Source organism: Cimex lectularius, unplaced genomic scaffold, assembly GCF_000648675.2.
Source record: "Cimex lectularius strain Harlan isolate CLEC.00 unplaced genomic scaffold, Clec_2.1 scaffold33, whole genome shotgun sequence".
In the NCBI taxonomy this organism is placed as follows: domain Eukaryota; kingdom Metazoa; phylum Arthropoda; class Insecta; order Hemiptera; family Cimicidae; genus Cimex; species Cimex lectularius.
Window position 1 is genome coordinate 1,765,289 of NW_019392683.1, and position 20,110 is coordinate 1,785,398.

Here is a 20,110-nt window from a genome sequence, read left to right on the forward strand (position 1 = left end):
GTGTTTGGTTTTATTATTAACCAGTTCATTATTTGTAATCCTGATCCATGTACATAGCTTTTCAAAGGAAGTTATATTTGTTAATACTTATTAGCTATTACCAACTAAAAAAGATATACAAACATGAATTTACCAGTACAAATCTATGTAGAAAGATTTTTTTTTTTTTTTTAGAAAAGCAGACACAAGAAGAATCTTCCTCAGATTATTTTTACATTTAAAGCCACAGCTTAAAAAGCAGGAAATAATTTACTGTTTATAAACAAAAGCTAATTTAGAATTGTAGTTTGGTCTGCCTATCCTCACTGGTTGGGTCTGTGTGTTTTTTGCTACCTTTAGTCCTGGGTCAGAGTTGATTACTTGGAAAAGTTAAAAGTTTCTACTTCCTAAAGTTTTACATTTATAATTTAATAAATACAGGTAGAATTTAACTAGCATGTATTTATGATTGAAGATGGCAAAAAATTCAAAAGCATCTGTCACACCAAAGCACAAATCAGTTCATCAAATAGACCAAAATGCCCATCACAACAGACTAAAATAGGTTCATCACCCTACAAAGAAATATTTAATTTATTTAATTTGGAATTACTTAGTACTAGTAATTCCAAAATTCAGATTTGATCAATTTCAAATTGAAATACCCCCATTGGTCAGGAGTTAGTATCTATGGGAATAAACCAAGAACAGGAATATAATTACTTGGACAACATGCTGCAGTATTTTAGGTGGAAACTGTGGCAATTGAACACTGTGCCAGGGAGATTTTTACTATGTATTACCAACAAAAGAATAGCCATTGCTCGGACAGTCACACAGCACTGAAAGCAACTACATCATCAGAATAAAGTTCAAAGCTGTTTGGGACTGCATCAAAACCCTGGTAGACGTGGGAAAAACAAAATTACCCTTATTTGGGTACAAGGCTGATATATTGGACAAGGAAAGTTCAACGAGGACACCTAAAAGCCCTAAACCTTTTGCAGCATACTAAATTGCCAGAAACGTACATTCTTTATTGTATTCCAAGATATGCAAAAAAGTTCATCAAAGGACCATCAGAAAAATACTAAATCTAAGACATGGAAAAATTATGGATTGCAGACCCCAGAGTTATAAGTATAGATTCAGAACAGCAGAAACAAGACTGTGCAAGGAGGAAGAAAACATGTCCTCTTTGGTGCAAAGGCTAAGATTCATTCTCCTGGGATCAGAAAAGCCCAGGCCTGAACACCGGAGCCCCAAACAAAACTTCATGAAAAGTTCTAAACAAATATAGAGATTGAATAATAGACTAATATCGGTGACAATGCATAAGGTCATAAAGAGGCTGACTTCTAACCTTAACCTTAGAACTTGATACCATCCTTGGCCTAAAGATATAAATTGGAGGAATTTAGGCATGATAAAATTACTCCACCAGGACTTAACCCACCTATTCTATAAAATGAATTAATAATTAAAAACCATTTCCAGATTTTTTTGTGTGAAATTCATCTGCCTTTCTCCTTTATCTTTACCATGAGTGGAAAACCAATATATTTTTATCAAAGCATTTATCTTGAACTTATTGTTGAAGTAATGTGTTATTATCATTCTTAGCCTTTACCCCTTGATATTTTCTCTTGATTTCAAAATTATTAACAAAGCATTTTCAACCTGATTTTTCTTTTTAATCAAACCTTCACGATTCAGTGGTTCAGCAATCAATAAATTTTTCCCTTTTTCATCGTTAACAGTTTTTATTATCATCTTCCTTTTATCTTCTACAGTTTGATCGCCGATAACTTTATAAATTTTGGTTTTATTTGAGATGAATCACTGCAGCTTATTAATCCCCCTTGTTGTAAGGCAGGGGTCGGCAACCTGCAGCCCTTTGCAACTTTTTGCGCGGCCTGCCAAAGCCCAATTTAATTTTAGGAAAAATCAACAAACTTAGAGCGTGAGCGCGCCGAAATGTGTGGTGACAATGCGCGCTAACAGAAGCATAGGGAAACCTATTTTACCCTAAATTAAAAGAAAATTCTTCACATTTTGAGTATTTTTCACTAGCACTTGATGAAACGATATAACTAGCACCGCTCAATTGTTGATTTTTATCTGTGGAATTGATAAACAATTTTTTGTAACAGAAGAACTTGCTGCATTAAAAAGCCTCCATGGGAATACAAGAGGTGAAAATTTTGCAACTATTAGATGTTTTCAATATGTACGATCTCAAGTGGGAAAAATTAAAAAATGTGACAACTGACAGTGCAAAGAACATGGGTCACAATACTGGTTTGGTAGGCATGATTAATCAAAAAAATTGAAAGAATTAAATATTACACAGCCTCCTCTACAACTTCAATTGTATTATCCATCAACATGCACTTTGCGCAAAAGTTGTAAATTTGAAAAATGTTATGAATATTGTAGTAAAGTCCATCAATTATATTCGCAAAAACGGTATGAAACATCGAACATTCCGGAATTTCTTAAATGAAATTGACGCAGAATATGAAGATATCATTTATTTTTCTGAAGTAAGATGGCTCAGCCGTGGGAAAGTTTTAAAAAGATTTTTCAAGTTGATAGACGAGATTGAAATGTTTTTGACAGAAAAAGGAAATAATATACCAGAATTATCAAATTTTAAATGGATAAGCGAGTTAGCTTTTTTTAACATTACAACTTACCTCAATAAATTAAATATAACACTACAAGGCAAAGGAAAGTTAATCAATGAGCTATTTACAGAAATCAAAAGTTTTCAGCTTTTTCTCAACTTGAAAAGAATAATTATTGTGATTTTCCTACTTTGCAATCGTTTTTAACCAAAAACGACAAACATGTTCTTCGAATATTTTTATTGAGTCACTAAAAGTACTGGATGAAAATTTTCATCGTATCAAGATTTTTATGCAAAAGAAATGGACATAGTAATATTTGAAAATCCTTTAAAATTTGATATTGTAAAAGCACCAGACAATTTACAACTAGAGTTAATTGATTTGCAATCTAACAATGTATATAAAAATAATTTTGATGAAAATAATTTAATTGTATTTTATTCAAATCTACCAGAAAACAAATTTCCCAATTTAAGAAATTTTGCAAAATCAATGATTTGTATTTTTTCAAGCACCTATTTATGCGAACAAACATTTTCAAGAATGAATTTCATAAAATCAAAATATAGAACGAGGTTGACAGATGAAAATTTACAAAACTTGAGGATCTCAGTATCCCAAACACAACCGGTCTTAAATGTATTATCAAACAATATTCAAGAACAAAAAGCGCATTGAATTTTAATGAATGAATCAAATGAAAGATAAACTATTTTCCTTAATATTTTATACTTTCATATTTATATATTTTATATTTACATATTTATACATATGGATCCATCTATAATTGGAATTGTATTTTCTTTTTTTTCCCTTTTAAGAATTGTAAAATTTTTGTTCTCTGACATTATTGTTATTACAGCATGTCAATCAAAAATAAATTTTTTCTATATTTATTTTTAATAATATTTATACTCGTATATGAGACATGCTATAATAACAATAATGTCAGAGAACAAAAATTTTACAATTCTTAAAAGGGAAAAAAAAGAAAAGAAAAAAGAAAACTGTGGAAAAACCATCCTTCACTCATGGTTCCAAGAGATGACATGAACAGTTTGAATTTAACCAAAAATTCCGAATACATCTGGGCACCAAAAAGGAATGGGAAAGAAAGGGAAATAACTCCCTCAAAAATGGCACCATCCTTTGGTACACAGATGGATCTAGAACACAGGAAGGTACGGGGGCAGGAGTGTTTGGACCCGGAACCAAATACTCAGAACCCATGGGAAAGCACACCAGTATCTTCCAAGCTGAGATTCACGCAATTGAAAGATGTATCCAATTCAATCTAAATAGAGGATACAAAAACAAGAATATAGCTATCATGTCAGATAGCCAAGCAGCCATCAAAGCACTAAGCTCAAATACCATTAGTTCAAGGATGGTGCTGAACTGCAAAACCAAATTAAATATATTAGGCTCGCAGAATAAAGTCAGCCTCTGCTGGGTCCCAGGACACATGGGAGTAGAAGGCAACGAGAAAGCGGACACCCTTGCAAGGAAAGGGGCTGCCACACCGCTGATAGGACCCGAACCCTTCTGTGGCATAGGAATCCACACTATTAACGAATATCTCAGACAGAAGGACAAAAAGAAAATGAGCGAACTTTGGAATTCACTTATTGGACATAGACAATCCAAGAATCTTCTAACCAACTTTGGCAAGAAAGAAATCACAGAATGTGTCAAAGGAAGCAGGAATAGACTGCGAATCCTAACAGGATTCCTGACAGGACACTGTAGATTAAATGGACATCTAAAGAAAATTGGAATAATCCAAGATGGCACATGTAGATTCTGCAAGGAAGCAGAAGAGACACCAACACACTTACTAACAAACTGCGGAGCTACATTAGCCCGCAGGAGGAAGTGTTTTGGGATGTACAATGTGACCATAGAAGAACTACAACCTCTGAAACCGGGCCTATTAATCAAGTTTCTTGATGAAATAGGACTCAGCGATGTGCTTTAGGCAGAGCACAGGGGATACAATAGCTCTTAAAGGGCGCAGTATACCATACTCTGAAACATTATATCTACATCTACATTTGAATGTGCGGCCCGCATAAAACATTTTATTTTGAAAATGGCCTGCAGTCCGAAAAAGGTTGCCGACCCCTGTTGTAAGGGATCATTTTGCCGTCTTATCCACTGCTTTTCATGAACTAAGCTTCCGCTTGCTGTTATTGTGTGCTATGTTATATAGCATGTGACTTGTATGCTCTTTGCAAAACTCATCTTGGTTAGGGTAAGACTTGAGCCAAATCTTGGAAGGATCCGTGTGCACTCCCGATTTGTCCAAATTTGTCTAGTCCTGAATCCTTGTTGCCTTCTCAATATTCAATTGAACGTTTCGGGTAATCAGGTCGTTCCATTCTAGAAGATTTATTTTCATTCTCCACATAATTAAAGTAATTCCTTGGTGTTCAGAAATTTTTTTTTGGACTGTAATAGTCTAGGTAAAAAGGTATCTTGTCATTTTGTGCTGGTATATCAACAAATCAGAAACGAATGAACTTTTATAGCGGTACATCAAAAACTGGGATGACTAAAATAACTAAAACGCTTATTTAATATGATAAAAACTGTTTCATCATTTGTATGCAAAGATGTATGTATAAGTGTACACAGTAATGTCTCTTGTATAATAAGGAATTAAATAAAAATAAACAAAACCATCAATTGGTTAAAAAAACACACACAAAAAAAACAACAGTATATTTACAGTAGTGAATTTAAACAAATTTAAAAAAAAAAATCACATTTTGAAAGACTATTCCGGTATGATTTTTGCAACTTGCCGCCATTCTTTCAACAACGTTTTCGGGCATTGCATCTGTGTCCAGCTAGTAGGAACCATTACTTCACCTAGACATTTACAAATAAAAAATTAAGAAACAAAAATCTCTCAGGAATATAACAATGACAAATTAAAAAATGACAAACCAGCTTCACTCTGAGCTATAACGACACCGAGCTCATTTTCTGCTGTGGAAAGCTGATAAGACTGAAGTTCTTTTATCGGCAGCTTGATAAATCAATTAAGGAAATATAAACGAATCAATCATTTAACAATTAATATCATTATTTAGGATACAACTCTAGCTAGAATGATATCGCCAGGCCTGAAGCACTTGTGGATCTCTACGGTATCTTTGTTCGTCGCCCTGACGTCTTCCTTTTTGATGATACCTCTTAGTGTTTTCTCTAAAGGGGTGTTTCTTATACATTGAATATTGCAGCGGACAAAACGCTGCGTCACTACTGTAATCTGCAAATATTAAATAAATAAAAAATTAAACATTTCCAGTGGTCTTCCAATATTCATAGTATGCCAGTCTAAAAGAATCTAAAAGACAGATACAGTTAAAATATGACAAACCAGCCAAACGAAATACACAATTTAATATGTTTTCTATTTATATTTGGAAATAAATAATGTTAATCCTCAGACCAATTTGCGGAAAACATACCTGCGCTGTCACAATATCTCCTGGTGTTGGTACAGTGTGCTGGCCCTTGTTTGTTTCGACTCCGACGATATAGAGCTGGAGAATAAATTAATTTAAAGCTAAGTGTTACAAATTAATAATATAAAATTTCTACTTTGTCTTTTTTATCCACAACGACGACCCCTGCCAGCGTTGAATATATGTAGCCTTTTCTCTCGTAAGTCCCTGGCCCAGAAATATGACTTTCATCTGCTGTGGAAAGTCTGTCACCTGGGGTTCAATAACAATAACACAAATTTTAATTTATTTTCAATTACCATTGACAATTTAACATTACCTGGTAAACAGTAAAGGACCATTTTTATTTGTATCGGTCAGTAAACAAATTTTAAAGTTAACACTTTAAAGATGTGTTGTCATTTAACAGCAAACAAACATCGGCGAATACTCCCAACGACTGTTATAAACCAAGCACGTGCTTTTTATCTTGGCAACTAGTTTCAGTGACAACATATTTGGTCATAAATTCATAAACTTTCAGTCAAATAATAATTAAATTAATTAACCAACATTAAAAAGATTTTCACAGTTTTAATTTCATTAATTTTTAATAGCGAGTACATTCAAATTTTAAAGTTTAAAGATGTGTCATTTAACAGCAATAATAATAATAAATTAATTAAATAAAATAACCAGCATGCCAATAAGCTTTTAAAAGTCTAAATAAATCAATATATGTATCTCATTATAGATTTCTATTGTCTATATGCTGCTTCATTAGTTATTTGAATTTTTTTTCTTCTAAATATTGTTTTTTTTTTTTTTACTTGATTAATTAGTTTATATCCTCCCTTAAATTTCTCTTCCTCTTCTTTCCACATGTAATTTGATGAAGATTCACATTTATACGCTGGACACTCATCGTATTGAAAATAAATATGAAATATTTCCAGCAAAATTAACAATTATTGGCCCAGTCTCATTTTTCATTGTAAGACTACATCGTATATTGTTTCCATTTTATGTTCACTAAGAAAATATATTTCAAAAAATTTCAGGCTGTAAAACATGTCATGATAATTATGCTGCATCATGAGAAATATCCACTTCAAATTGCCCCATTTGGCTACTGTGTTTTGGCTGAAAGGGATGCCTTCAGAACAAAATTTGACTTCAAGTTCATTCGTTGATACCATTAAGCATTTTTTGCTTTGCTTGCGTCAACTGTACAAACTTTTTTATATTATTTTTAACCTAGGAAAGAAAGTTCTTAATACTTAGATTAAGAATACAAATAGATTATTAATACAAACTTTTTAAAAAAATACAGCATGATTTTTGTTTGGCCTAATTCATTTATTAGCAGATTAACATTGCAAAATTGTAGGTAAATTGTTTCAGTGTTTACCAAGAAATTAGTTTTAATTAAACAATTAAGAAAATTGTAGCAGAGGCCATTTGAGAAGGCAATTTGTGCAGCATTGTTTTTGCTTCAAAAAGTGCACCACTAGGACAGACAATTATAATATAGAATGGACAGGTGATAAATCTTGCCCAATCAAATAAGCCATAATTTCTAATAAATAAAACAATAAAAGGGAAAAGTAACATAATTCCTGTTTTACTAGTTGGGTGTCACAAAAGAGGGGTCAAACCACTTTACAATACCTTTTTCATACAATTCTTAATTTTTTAAAAACTACGAGCTATGCTGGGATTTGAACCAGGACTGCTAACATGTATGAGTCAGATACTCTAACCACTTGGCCATCGCAGCCACATTTTATCTATTTAATTTTTTCTTCTATATCTTGGTTATTTTTGACTTTATTAATTAGTTTATATCCTCCCTTAAATTTCTCTTCCTCTTCCTTTGTGAATATATATACAATATTGATAATTTTATGAAAGTTCTCTGTTTGCACCAATTCTTGCATGTTCTTATTTAAATGCGGCATCGATGTTAGAATAAATTAAGAAAAACTTGAACAGAAGGATCTTTGGTGAGGTCACAACAGAAACGACAATTCTTTAATTTGCCGAGGTTTCTACGATTATATTGTCATCATCAGGGCTTTAACTTGATGAGTGTTGAGATATATCTTGAGAGCAAGAAACTGCATTTATAATAAAATTAATTAAAATTAGGTTAAGCGTAGTATCTCGGTTAAACATAACTATAAGTACACGTCTCTTTTTCTTAAAATATAATAAAATAAAATAAATTTTTTTCTCAGGTACATTAGAATATCACAGTTGAGATTAGTTAAGCTTTTTTTTTTAATTGTACTATATATAGTTAATTCAAAATAAAAGTGCCAACTTATAACAAAAGGGAGAGACATGAGGCTCAGGTGGCTTTTCCATTACAAGTGTGATTTAAAAAAAATCTAAATTATCGTTTCTTTCATAATTTTCACCATATTTCTTAAAAAGACCTATAAAATATAAATTTCTAATTTATATTGTGAAAATTATTCACTCACAACTGACATAAAAATATCCTTCTCAGTATCCAGGAATGAAACCCTGTCCAGACCTTTCAAGACTACAGCTGGAGTGCCCCAGGGGTCAATTTTGGGCCCTGTATCTTTTTATGTGTATACAAATCTAAAAGTCTGCCCGTGAAATTGCCATTTGGGAATGTATGTAGATGACACTACTTTATTTTGATAAAGAACCTGAATCACGACTTAAAATCCATTAACAATTTTTAAAAAAGGTAGAAGCTCAAAATTAATACATAAATTGAAATGATTTTCTTGATCAGAAGGTGTCTTGTTATTCAATATCATGTGACCTTTGATGTTTTGAAAAAAAATTGGTTAGAAAATGTTAAAATTCTTAATGGTAACTTAAGACAAAAACCTTGATTTCTTTGAAAAACATTTCTTAATCACAGTTTGCTATTTTCAATTATCCGGATTTCAGGTATTAAACACACATCACCAGTTGTAATTCCTCAAACTGATGATGAGTGTTTAATGCTTGAAATCTGAATCATTGAAAACAACAATCTGTGAGTAAAAACTGTCTTTTTAAGAAGTTGAACGACATACTCACCCCACCTTTATTAAGGATAATTTCTCTAACATAAGAAAATTTAGTTTAAAAAAAAGTAGCTATTAAATCCTCATTTCCAATCAAGCATGTTGCAAAAAAATCTTGATTTACATGCTTCTTTAAGCTGTCCCAGTCTGGAAATATATATGCCATAGTAACATCAAACATTACAGATAATTATAATTAATTAAGGTTTTTAGTTAAGATAAAAAATTCAATGTCATGAGTGGGATACGAATTCACAATCTTCGGCTTGATACGCCGCTTCTCTACCACTTGAGCTATCGTAACCTCGATTTGCTCGGACACCAACTTCCCATCTCAACCGCACCTTTTGAATTTTCCCTTCTTTTTGCCATTTTTCAAGTGTAGTGTATTTGGATTGGATTCTCGACGACAAATGAAATGGCCACGGAGAGCTTTAGTGAAGTATACTTCATTTTCAATCATTAAATTCACTAATTTCGTGATCCACTTGACCAATTAATATATTTTAATTAATTAAGGTTTTTAGTTGAGATAGAAGTTGGTGTCCGAGTGGATCGAGGTCACGATAGCTCAAGTGGTAGAGCAGCGGCGTATCAAGCCGAAGATCGTGAGTTCGTATCCCACTCGTGCCATTGAATTTTTTATCTCAACTAAAAACCTTAATTAATTATAATATATTAATTGGTCAAGCGGACCACGAAATTAGTGAATTTAATTACAGATAATATAAAATATATTTTTAAGAAGGCATATTCTGCTACATGAAATCTGGTACATAAAATTTAGTGACTTCACCATGCTCTATTTAATATTGGAATAGTAAAAACACTAGTATTTTCTAGATTTCTAGAAAAATATTTTAAGAGAGTAGCCAACAATCTACTTTGTAGTAAAAATATTGGGAAAATTATACTGAAATCAGGTAACTCTAATGTGAACGGGCTGACAATTGAACAAAAACTGTAGTAACCCCCACACCCTTTGGACCAAAACCACAAATTGGCATGCTAAAAATGGAATGAAACAAATGGTTGGAGAATTAATGGTGGTTCTTCTAAAAGTGGAACTGAAGTAAGGAATGACCGCACACTTAATGTATTCAACAGGTGCAAAAACAATAAGACATCTCAAGACAGGAGAGACTTCAAAGACAAAGACATAAACATCTCAACTATTAAAACAAAAAGTCTCTCTTTCTCACTAAGCAAAAATTAAGGAAAACAATAGGCCATTGCCTATTTAATTACCAACTCAAAAAAATTAAAAAAAGGTCAAAACTGAGCCAGAAACTTGCCGAATTTGTCTTGAAGAGGCAGAAAGATTAGCAAATGACATAAAAAGGTTTTATTTTTTAAATGAGAATTTTTTTCACTATAGTTGGGTGCTTTCTGAGCACTTCAACCATACATTTAATTCTTTTCTTTTTAAACTCTTCAAATGTGAGGTTGTGGCTCGATTGCGCCATACCGACTATTTTCAGTTCACCTTCAGCATCTTTCTGTTGAGCTAGTTTCTTTTCTATAGCTTTCTTCTTTTGCCTCTTTAACAAATATTTTTGTTTGTCAATTGGCTGATCAGGCTTGTAGTCGCGTTTTTTGAGCAGGTAATCAAGGGCTGATATGTAGCGGCCTACGAGTGACACCCCGAACGGGATTCTGTCCAATTCATCTTCTGTGAACTCGTACGTAGGCGGAGGATCGTTCGTTTCTGGGCATGTACATTCAAAACGGTCTTTAACTTTGTCTTTCGTTTGTAGCAGTTTTCCAATTTCAGTTTCAGAGTCCATAGGCGTCGCCAAGGCTTTGTCAACAGCTTCTTTGACAATCTTTTGAACTGATTTAAATTTCACAAAACTTTCGGTAAAATCTGGTCGGTTGATGAGCAAAGCATCATCATCGCTCGAGCTCTTCTGTGAAGGCGGTCGTTGCTTTTGATCCATCTTGACTTTGAGCTTAGACAAAAGAAGATTTCCGTCATCTTCTGAGGAAGCTTCAGAGTTTCGGTCCTCTCCCTAAAACAAGATTTTCAATTCTCACATTCAATTCATTAATTTAAAAAAAAATTAAACCAGTGATTCACAAACTGTGCGCCATGGCTCCTTAGGATGCTGTGGCTGTGTTACTAGGGCATTATGAAAATTTTGTATAAAAAATATTATTTTTATATTTAGAAAAAAAAACCCTAAAAACTAAGACCCTGGTGGCCATCCAACCTCAATATGGATGTTAACGAGACAGCTGCAATTGTATATTTTATATTATACAATAAAGCTTTAAAAAAAGTATTCCCTTTTGTATTTTTGCTTTTAAGTATATAATCGCTTTTCAAAATTTCACAAAAAAGACAGGAGTTAATTATTTATTAACTTACAGACAAAATAAGAAGTTTAGATGTATCAATGCTTTTCTGAATGGAAAATGAATTACTACTATTATCATAAAATTCACTCTAAGATGTTTTGATTTGGCACGCCGTGGAAAAATTCCAATATATTAAGGGCGCCAGAAAAAGAAGAAGTTTGGGAACTGCTGATTTAAAATAATAATGCGGTTACCTGTAATATCTCATCCATTTGGAGTTGGAACATTCGTTGGTAACTTAAGAGATATTCACCCTGACCCGGTTCTTCTTTTAGGGTGTAAGAGATGAATTTCTGGTATTCTCTCATAATTTCCTTAATAAGTTCCATTCCCACTGTTTTCTCCTTGTTTAGCATTGCATTCAAATGGTTTGATTCATCGAGATCACACATCAAGTTGACTAAGATTGTCAAGAGCGATTTTTCTCTCTTTTGATGTTTCATTTCCAAAGACAAGAGATTTTTTCTATGCTGTTTCTTAAGCTTTATGAGAAGATCATAGGTTTTCTTTGTGTAAGCTGTATTAGTAAGGTGCCCTTTGTATTTTTCTTCCGCTTTCATCTGGGATTGAAATTTTCTCATCCATTGGCAACATCTGCGGTGGAAATCCCTAAAAATCCAAATTTGTTTAATTGTCAATTCACTTGCATTTAATAGTTTATTCAAACCTCATTTTTCCTTGCGCTTTTTCAACACTATCCAAAATTTTCATTTCAGCATCGAAAGCGTACAATTTTTTAATATCTTCTTCTTTTTGTTTTACTGCATTTTTAAGCTCGCATGACATTGAATTTTTGAGGTTTTGAATTTCTAAGCTGTGCTGTTTATCTAATTCGTCTTTAAACTTTGATAGCGTCCTGTCCATGAGGTTCTGTAATAACATCATGATGAAGCAATTGTTAATTTTGTGGCTTGATCATCCTGGCCTGCCTTTTCTCTCTGGTTGAAATTTAACCATTTTCGATCAACCACTGAATATGGCAGAAAGCCAAAACATAGCTGACAGATGAGATAAGCCTGGTTGATCACATTGATCAAGCTTTTCTGATCAAACCTATTGCTTAGTTTCACATCAATCCAATGAGATCTTACCTCAAACTCCTTTTTCATGTTTTCTGTTTCAATTGAAAGTTTTGTATCATACTTTTGCCTCTCCAGATTTCTCAGTTTGACTAAGTGCTCTTTCAAAGCATGAGTAAATATAAGATCAGCTCGTTTTATGGCTGATTTAAGAACATGATCAAACCTTTCCATGACTGCTTGTTCCTCAACATCTTTCTCAGTATTAGAATCTAAAATAAATATAAAACACTAATAGCAATAAATATAAATAACACATAATAGCATACGCTGCGCTTTTCCGGGTATTTTATTCATGTTGAAGGTTTTCAACCTGCTTATTGGTGGCTTATGGATGAACCGAAGAAGTTGTCTGTCAATATCTGAAAGCCAGATTGTATCTTCATTGATTTCCCTTTCCTTCGAATAAATAAATGTAATGAAAAATGTGTATTAATTAATGAATGTATAAACTCACTTTAACTGGCTCGGCTGGAAGTGGTAGTACAGTACGTCTAATCTCATCTTTAAGCCTAGGGCCAAACTTTGATATGTACTGCCTTTTTCTGACGTTCCAAATGTTCATGCGAGTGTCTGTAAATTATCAGATTCAATTTTGTGTGAACTGTTATTCGTTAGAATTGTTTCCAACATGTTATGAATTTGTGTGTTTTAATTTTTTTAATTGTGCTGTAATTGTCTTCTGATTAAATAAGAATGATAGTGTACAAGTTTGCAGAATATTACTTTATTAATTGAGGTGAGCAATAGAACAGTTAAACTTCTATACGGCTACTTCCATAATTTATTCTCAAAAAGCATAAAACATTCTTTCAAACAGTAATGATGCTTTCAAGATAGAAATATGTACCAGAATTTAGATTTAGATTTTTTAGTAAAAATAGATTTTCTTTGTTTCTATGTACGATAATAATTTATTCTATCAATCAATAATGGTAGCAGATAGTGTGAGATTCATGTCAGATTTTGCTCACTAATTTTTTTATTGTTATTTAACTTAGATCAACATCATAAAAAACTATAGTTATACATAAATTCACTAATTTCGTGGTCCGCTTGACCAATTAATACATAACAATTAATTAAGGTTTTTAGTTAAGATAAAAAAGTCAATGGCACGAGCGGGATTCGAACCCACGATCTTCGGCTTAATACTCCGCTACACTACCACTTGAGCTATCGTGACCTCGATCCACTCGGACACTAACTTCCGATCTCAACCCCACCTTTTGAATTTTCCCTCCTTTTTGCCATTTTTCATTCAAAATTTAAAAGGTGGGGTTGAGATGGGAAGTTAGTGTCCGAGTGGATCGAGGTCACGATAGCTCAAGTGGTAGAGCAGTGGCGTATCTAGCCGAAGATCGTGGGTTCGAATCCCGCTCGTGCCATTGCCTTTTTATCTCAACTAAAAACCTTAATTAATTGTAATGTTATACATAAACAGAACATCTAGTACTATATGTCTCCTACTAATCACAGTAATTTAATCTATCTATATGGTGCTAGATAGTGTTAGATTTGGGGATGCCTGTCAATCCCATGATCCCAAAATTCAGATTTGATAAAAAGTTTCAAATCAAAATACCCAATATAGTTGATAAAGTTCTTTGCTTCTCTAAGAAGGAGAAAGGGTCAGGAGCTTGGATCTACAATAACCAAGAAATTGATCAATTTGCCACTGCTTTTCAGGTGTCTGTTATCTACTAGCTGTCTACTCAGTCATGCAATACTAAAGACAACTATATCGCTAGTAAACAGTTTGGGGACGCTTCAAGTCGAACATTGGGAAACAGAAAAAATTTACTCTTCATCACCAAGATACAGGGCAGGTGGGAAACAAAAAGGCTGATAAATTGGCGAAGGAAAGTTCCATGAGGACACCTATTGGCACTGAACCTCTGTGGCATATCTAATTTCTAAAAATGTAAATCCATCAGAGAATGGGTTAAGAACAGGTCCTCTGTTAATTTGGAATCAACCCAGAACAAAGGCATATGAAAAAGTTCATCAAAAGCCCATCACAGTACTACAAAACCTAGATATGTTGGGACTGAATTGGTAGTAACACTGCTGACTGGATACAGCAAGCTCTGAAGACTGAGAGCAGTGGAAATAAGCCTGTGCAAATATTGTCAGGAAGCAGAACAAACAGAGGAACAAGTCTTCTGTTAGAGTGAAGGCCTGTACATGCAGCGATTCTTCTGAAAGAGGAAAAACCAAGGACTGAAGGATACACATGGGAAACTTTAACAAAGCTTTGGGATCTGGTAAAAATTAGTTAGCCAGTTTAAGCTTAATGAAGAGGCGCAATAAACCAATAATAGTTGCAGTGTGCATGCTCATAAGCTGACACTTTTTAACCTCAACCTTAACCTTAGCGTTAAAATCATCTCAGATTTTTCCCATTAATGAAATATTTTTATTATTAGCCAAATAATAATTCAGCATCATCAAAAACAATAAATAACAATAAATATAGCATCTAATAATTGATACAGATGTCACAGTTTCTGGCAAACTAATGATACGGGATGGATAGTGTATATGTTGTGTACAATAGAACATCTAGTCACCAACATAAGTTATTCTCTTAATCAGTAGGTAATTATGCTTTGTAGATAATAGTAAGAAAAAATTAGGAATAGGGTGAATTTGAAAGAAAGAAATATGCTCAGTTTCTTCGTCAAGCCATTCGAGGAATATATCTTATATAAAGGGTGGTGCATTCTTAAACGCGCCATAGGAAAGACAATACACTGCTTGCTAAAATATATTTTTCTGTTATTTTCCAATGAAAACAAATGTTTTTGGTAAACATTGAAAGAATTGAATTCCAATTTTGCAATGTAAAGGTTACATAAATGAATTTTATTGTGCATCAAAGCTACATAATTCACTGATGAGAAATGAAAATAGATTAAATACTTTTCTAAATTAAAAACAATGTGACATTTTTTTTAGTGAAATTCTGAAAAAAAGAAGCATAATGTTATTATGATGAATGAAGTCAAATGAGGAGTTCAAAGACATCTCCTTCAGCTGGAGCGCTGTTAAAATCTGTTATATTCCTGTTGTACTCAGTCATACAGGTGTGATATTACAACATGCTTGTATAGCATGCTGACATCGGTTTAGTTTTCAAAGCAAGTGGAATTGGTATAAATTTTAAACTTGATATGATGTCAAGGTCAGGCAAACGAGGTAACCATATAAAATGTCTTCAAACACATTCCACATGTAAATTGATGAAGATTTGCAATTATATGCTGGGCACTCATCATATTGAAAATAAACATGAATATTTCCAGCAAAATTAACAATTATTGGCACGGTCTCATTTTTCATTGTAAGACTACATCGTATATTGTTTCCATTTTATGTTTTCTAAGAAATGAAAATTAATTAAAGTTTTTAGTTGAGATAAAAAAAAGTTAATGGCACGAGAGGGATTCGAACCCACGACCTTCGGCTAGATACGCCGCTGCTCTACCACCTGAGCTATCGTGACCTCGATCCACTCGGACATCAANGAGTGGATTGAGGTCACGATAGCTCAGGTGGTAGAGCAGCGGCGTATCTAGCCGAAGGTCGTGGGTTCGAATCCCTCTCGTGCCATTAACTTTTTTTTCATCTCAACTAAAAACCTTAATTAATTGTCATGTATTAATTGGTCAAGCGGACCTTGAAAGTAGTGAATTAAGAATTTTCTAAGAAAATATATTTCAAAAAATCTCATCAGGCTGTAAAACATGTCATGATAATTATGCTGCATCATGAGAAATATCCACTTCAAATTGCCTCATTTGGCTACTGTGTTATGGCTGAAAGGGATGCCTTCAGAACAAAATTTGACTTCAAGTTCATTCGTTGATACCATTAAACATTTTTTGCTTTGCTTTCGTCAACTGTACAAACTTTTTTATGTTCTGTTTAACTTAGGAAAGTGCCTTTTCATTTCATATCAGTATATTTATTTAAATATAGAATGATGTTTTGTTTGGCCTAATTCATTTGGTAGCAGATTAACATAGCAAAATTGTAGGTAAATTGTTTCAGTGTTTACCAAGTAATTAGTTTTAATTAGACAATTAAGAAAACTGTACCAGAGGCCATGTGAAAAGGTGATGCATTGTTTTTGCTTCAAAAAGTGCACCACTCTGACAGACAATTATAATGTAGAATGGACAGGTGATAAATTTTGCCCAATCAAATAAGCCATCATTTTTAATAAATAAAATAGTAAAGTAAAAGTAAAAAGTAAAGTAATTCCTCTTTTACCCATTGGGTGTCGTGGAAGAGGGGTAAAACAACTTTACAATACATTTTTCATAAAATTTTTAATTAAAAAAAATTATGCACTATGCTGGGATTTGAACCTGGACTGCTAACATGTATGAGACGACACCCTAACCACTCAGCCATCACAGCCACATTTTATCTATTTAATTTTTAATATTGTGAGTTATAAAATATTAGAAATATTTCAAAGTCCTGAATTAAGGTATCTTTTGAAAACTTGATGAAGGAACTTGGAGTAGTTTCCTTTCTGTCAAATTCATCTTAACCCGGATTTTTTATATACTATTTTAATATTAAGGAAAATATAATTCAGATCAAGATAATTTGTACAAAATGTAATATGTATTTTGCTCAGTATTTTATTGTTTCTTTAGGAGGGTTAGCATCATGGCAAAAAATAATTATAGAATAAATGGAATATTTTCTTTCCAATTTATTATATCAATCAGTAATGGTGCTAGATTTTTTAGATTTTGATTGTTAATGAATTATAAAAGACAGAATTATGAATTTTTTAAATTTTTCTGATTTTTTTTCTATCTGGCATTCTAAGAAATGTTGTTCGATTTGTCCCACACCACCCACGATGTGTGAAGGGTGCAATTTCCTGGCTCTGTATAGAAAGCGCGTAGGAATACTACTCAATATGAGAATGGCAGTGAGTATGTGTGTCCTGATTGGAGGAAATGGGACTGTTTTATTGTATATAGTAACAGCTTTGTCTATCAAGCTTGTGTTGAGGGTGAATGTATTTATTAGCGTGAATATGTGGCGTGAGAGGGTTGTTGGTGGCATATTGGCATCGACCCTCAAGTTAGTTATATAAAAGGTGTAAAGGGCGATGGAGGAATTTCGAGTACTCTACCACTCTGAGTGATTGGTGAGTAAATTGGAAAGAATCTATTTAAGAGTGAGTTAGAGTGTGAATGAGGATTGGATGGGAGATGATTGCTTGGGTGCTGAAATGACTTAAATGTTGATAGCACCTGCCCAACCTCAATGGCTGGACAGATAAGACCGAGGTCTGTGACTCCGGATCGCCAACACCTTGCCAATGGACTGTGAGATGTGATACGTTCAATTCTGTACACGTGTGTAGTAGATGCATGTGCAGATTTGAGCTCATATAAATCAGTAATCATCAATCAGTTTCCCATTGGGGTCACAATTTTTTTTAGGAAATGAGGTTCTTTAACGTGCGTACCTGGCACATAGGTCTTATCACACATTTAGTTTCTCAAGTTAGGATTGATTCACCTCTGCTCATGGTAGGCAGTGTGAATACTATGAGGTTCGGTGTAGACACCAAACCCACATTCTAATCAAACAGACATGCTGACTTCTTTCACTTGCTTCTTCTGAAGAGGTGGGTTAACAATTTGCCATGCATAAAGGGATACCTGAAAGAGCTGAATCAGCCGGTCTTCCAATGCATTGTTTAGAGAAGACAACTCTACCTCCCTGAGTGTAGGGCCCTGCTAGCACCGAAATTACTGAATACGCTCCGGCCGTTGTTTCAATTAAAGTGGAATTTCTAACCACCCCCTAGAGGAGACTGCTTTCAGTAAAGGAAGCCCATAAAGGCACCACCGAACAACAGGCTCTTCTCTAACTACCCACCAGGGGTCTCACCTATGGCCAACGACAAATCCATTCCCACATAGCACGCTACTTGGCTTGGAACTGAAGATACTGTGCTATCCCACTGTACAGCTGGTCATGCACTCTCCCCTATCTATGCAGACAGGATCTGGTACCCTAACCCATGTGTGCCACTAATCAAGCACCCACTGTCCGTGGCCAGCTTGCAAGCCAACACTCCCTTAATGCATTTCGAGGGACTGGGTAGGTGTAGTCTTTGCAACCTCGCATACTATACACTTCCTTCGTCCTATCTTCCAAGAAACATTAAGCATCAGACCGTGTGCCGCTCAGAAAGGGTAACCCCAAGAGGCTGAAATGCATCAGCCTAGGTCGTCCTGCCATTCTCCCTAGATAGAGAAGGCAACCCTATCTCCCATTGTATGAGGCTCCTCCAGCGTAAGAACTACCGGATCCGCTCCAGTCATGGTTTTGTTTAAAGTGAAATGACTAACCACCCTCTAGAGGAACACTGCCCTACTCATACTAAGTTCTCGCCAAGAGCCTCGCCATTAAGCCACTACGAGTCCATTCCCATGTAGCAGGGTTTGGACTTGAACATTTTTTGCTACCCTGTAGGTCAGATGGTTTGCACCCTCCCCCGTCTATGCAGACGGGCTCTAGTGCCTTAACCCTAGTGTGCCTCTGATTCAGCACCCGCATCCGCTGCCGACCCGGAGACCGACACTAAACGAGCTTGTGCTTTAAAGAATGTGCCATGTTCTCAAGTTACACCATTATTTTGTGCCTGGAAACCCCCTTGCGACCAAGGGTAGGGAAGGGTCTGTTGAAGCCTCCTTGTAGAACCCACTGCACAGTCCCGGAAATTAGATTGAGAGAAAAGGACATGCCGAGGCCCAAGCTCACCTTTGCAGGATACACCCGAGCCTCTAACACGATCTACCGCTCATTGTTATCACGGTCCTTAATCATAAATCAGTAATCAGTATAAAATGTCAATCTAAATTAATTGTTTAAAATTAAAGACATATGGTATTAAATTTTTGTAAGTTAGTGAATCAGACTTTACCGCCGACTTCTTTGAATGCGTCAAATTTTCTGAACAAGTCGGAAATCCTTGCGTTTTTCGTGTGATCGCAGATGCATTTCCACTCAACATCCTTTTCTAACGAAATGACCGATGCGTCGGTCCTGTCGGCCGACCGGTTCACCTTTTCTGCCGACTCATCCGTCCTGTAGGTCTGCTCTTCCAACTTGTCGGCAGACGTGTCCGTCAAGAAGGCCTTCTCAGGCATTTCTTCTTTCTCCTCGGCATCGGCTACTTCTTCTGCATCGGTCCTGACCTGACTTGCCGACTTGTGGGACTTCGTGTCTCGTTCGCTCTTTATTTCCGCCAGATCAAAGCCGAAGGAGGTGAAGAAATCCGTCTCCATCTTTTCAATGTTGGCTTGGGCTTCTTCCCTCCTGTGAGGGATTCGGCCCGAAGATAAATTCGTCGAAGGTATGCTGAAGTTGACCATTTCGGTTATATTCGGTACGAAGACCCTGATGGATGAATTTAGACGAACAGGGCAATTTTTCAGGAAACGTTTAATCGGAAGAACAAAAAATTGTGACGAGAAAATACATATGACTTCGAAACGTGCGGT

The 20,110-nt window shown here is 34.6% G+C and overlaps 2 protein-coding genes across 2 annotated transcripts; both read right to left on the minus strand.

Moving 5' to 3' along the window:
* Positions 1 to 5,317: 5,317 nt before the first annotated feature.
* LOC106662445 (exosome complex component CSL4) lies at positions 5,318 to 6,536 on the minus strand. Its single transcript, XM_014386538.2, has 6 exons — positions 6,408 to 6,536; positions 6,225 to 6,340; positions 6,092 to 6,166; positions 5,716 to 5,889; positions 5,565 to 5,646; positions 5,318 to 5,486 (listed from the first exon to the last, which is right to left on the minus strand). The coding sequence occupies exons 1-6, from the start codon at positions 6,427 to 6,429 to the stop codon at positions 5,392 to 5,394; spliced, it is 564 nt and encodes a 187-aa protein (XP_014242024.1). The 5' UTR covers positions 6,430 to 6,536; the 3' UTR covers positions 5,318 to 5,391.
* Positions 6,537 to 10,450: 3,914 nt separating this feature from the next.
* On the minus strand, positions 10,451 to 20,104 carry LOC106662587. The gene is made up of 7 exons (XM_014386782.1): positions 19,531 to 20,104; positions 13,018 to 13,133; positions 12,830 to 12,959; positions 12,573 to 12,772; positions 12,149 to 12,351; positions 11,676 to 12,090; positions 10,451 to 11,132 (listed from the first exon to the last, which is right to left on the minus strand). The coding sequence occupies exons 1-7, from the start codon at positions 19,979 to 19,981 to the stop codon at positions 10,473 to 10,475; spliced, it is 2,175 nt and encodes a 724-aa protein (XP_014242268.1). The 5' UTR covers positions 19,982 to 20,104; the 3' UTR covers positions 10,451 to 10,472.
* Positions 20,105 to 20,110: the final 6 nt, after the last annotated feature.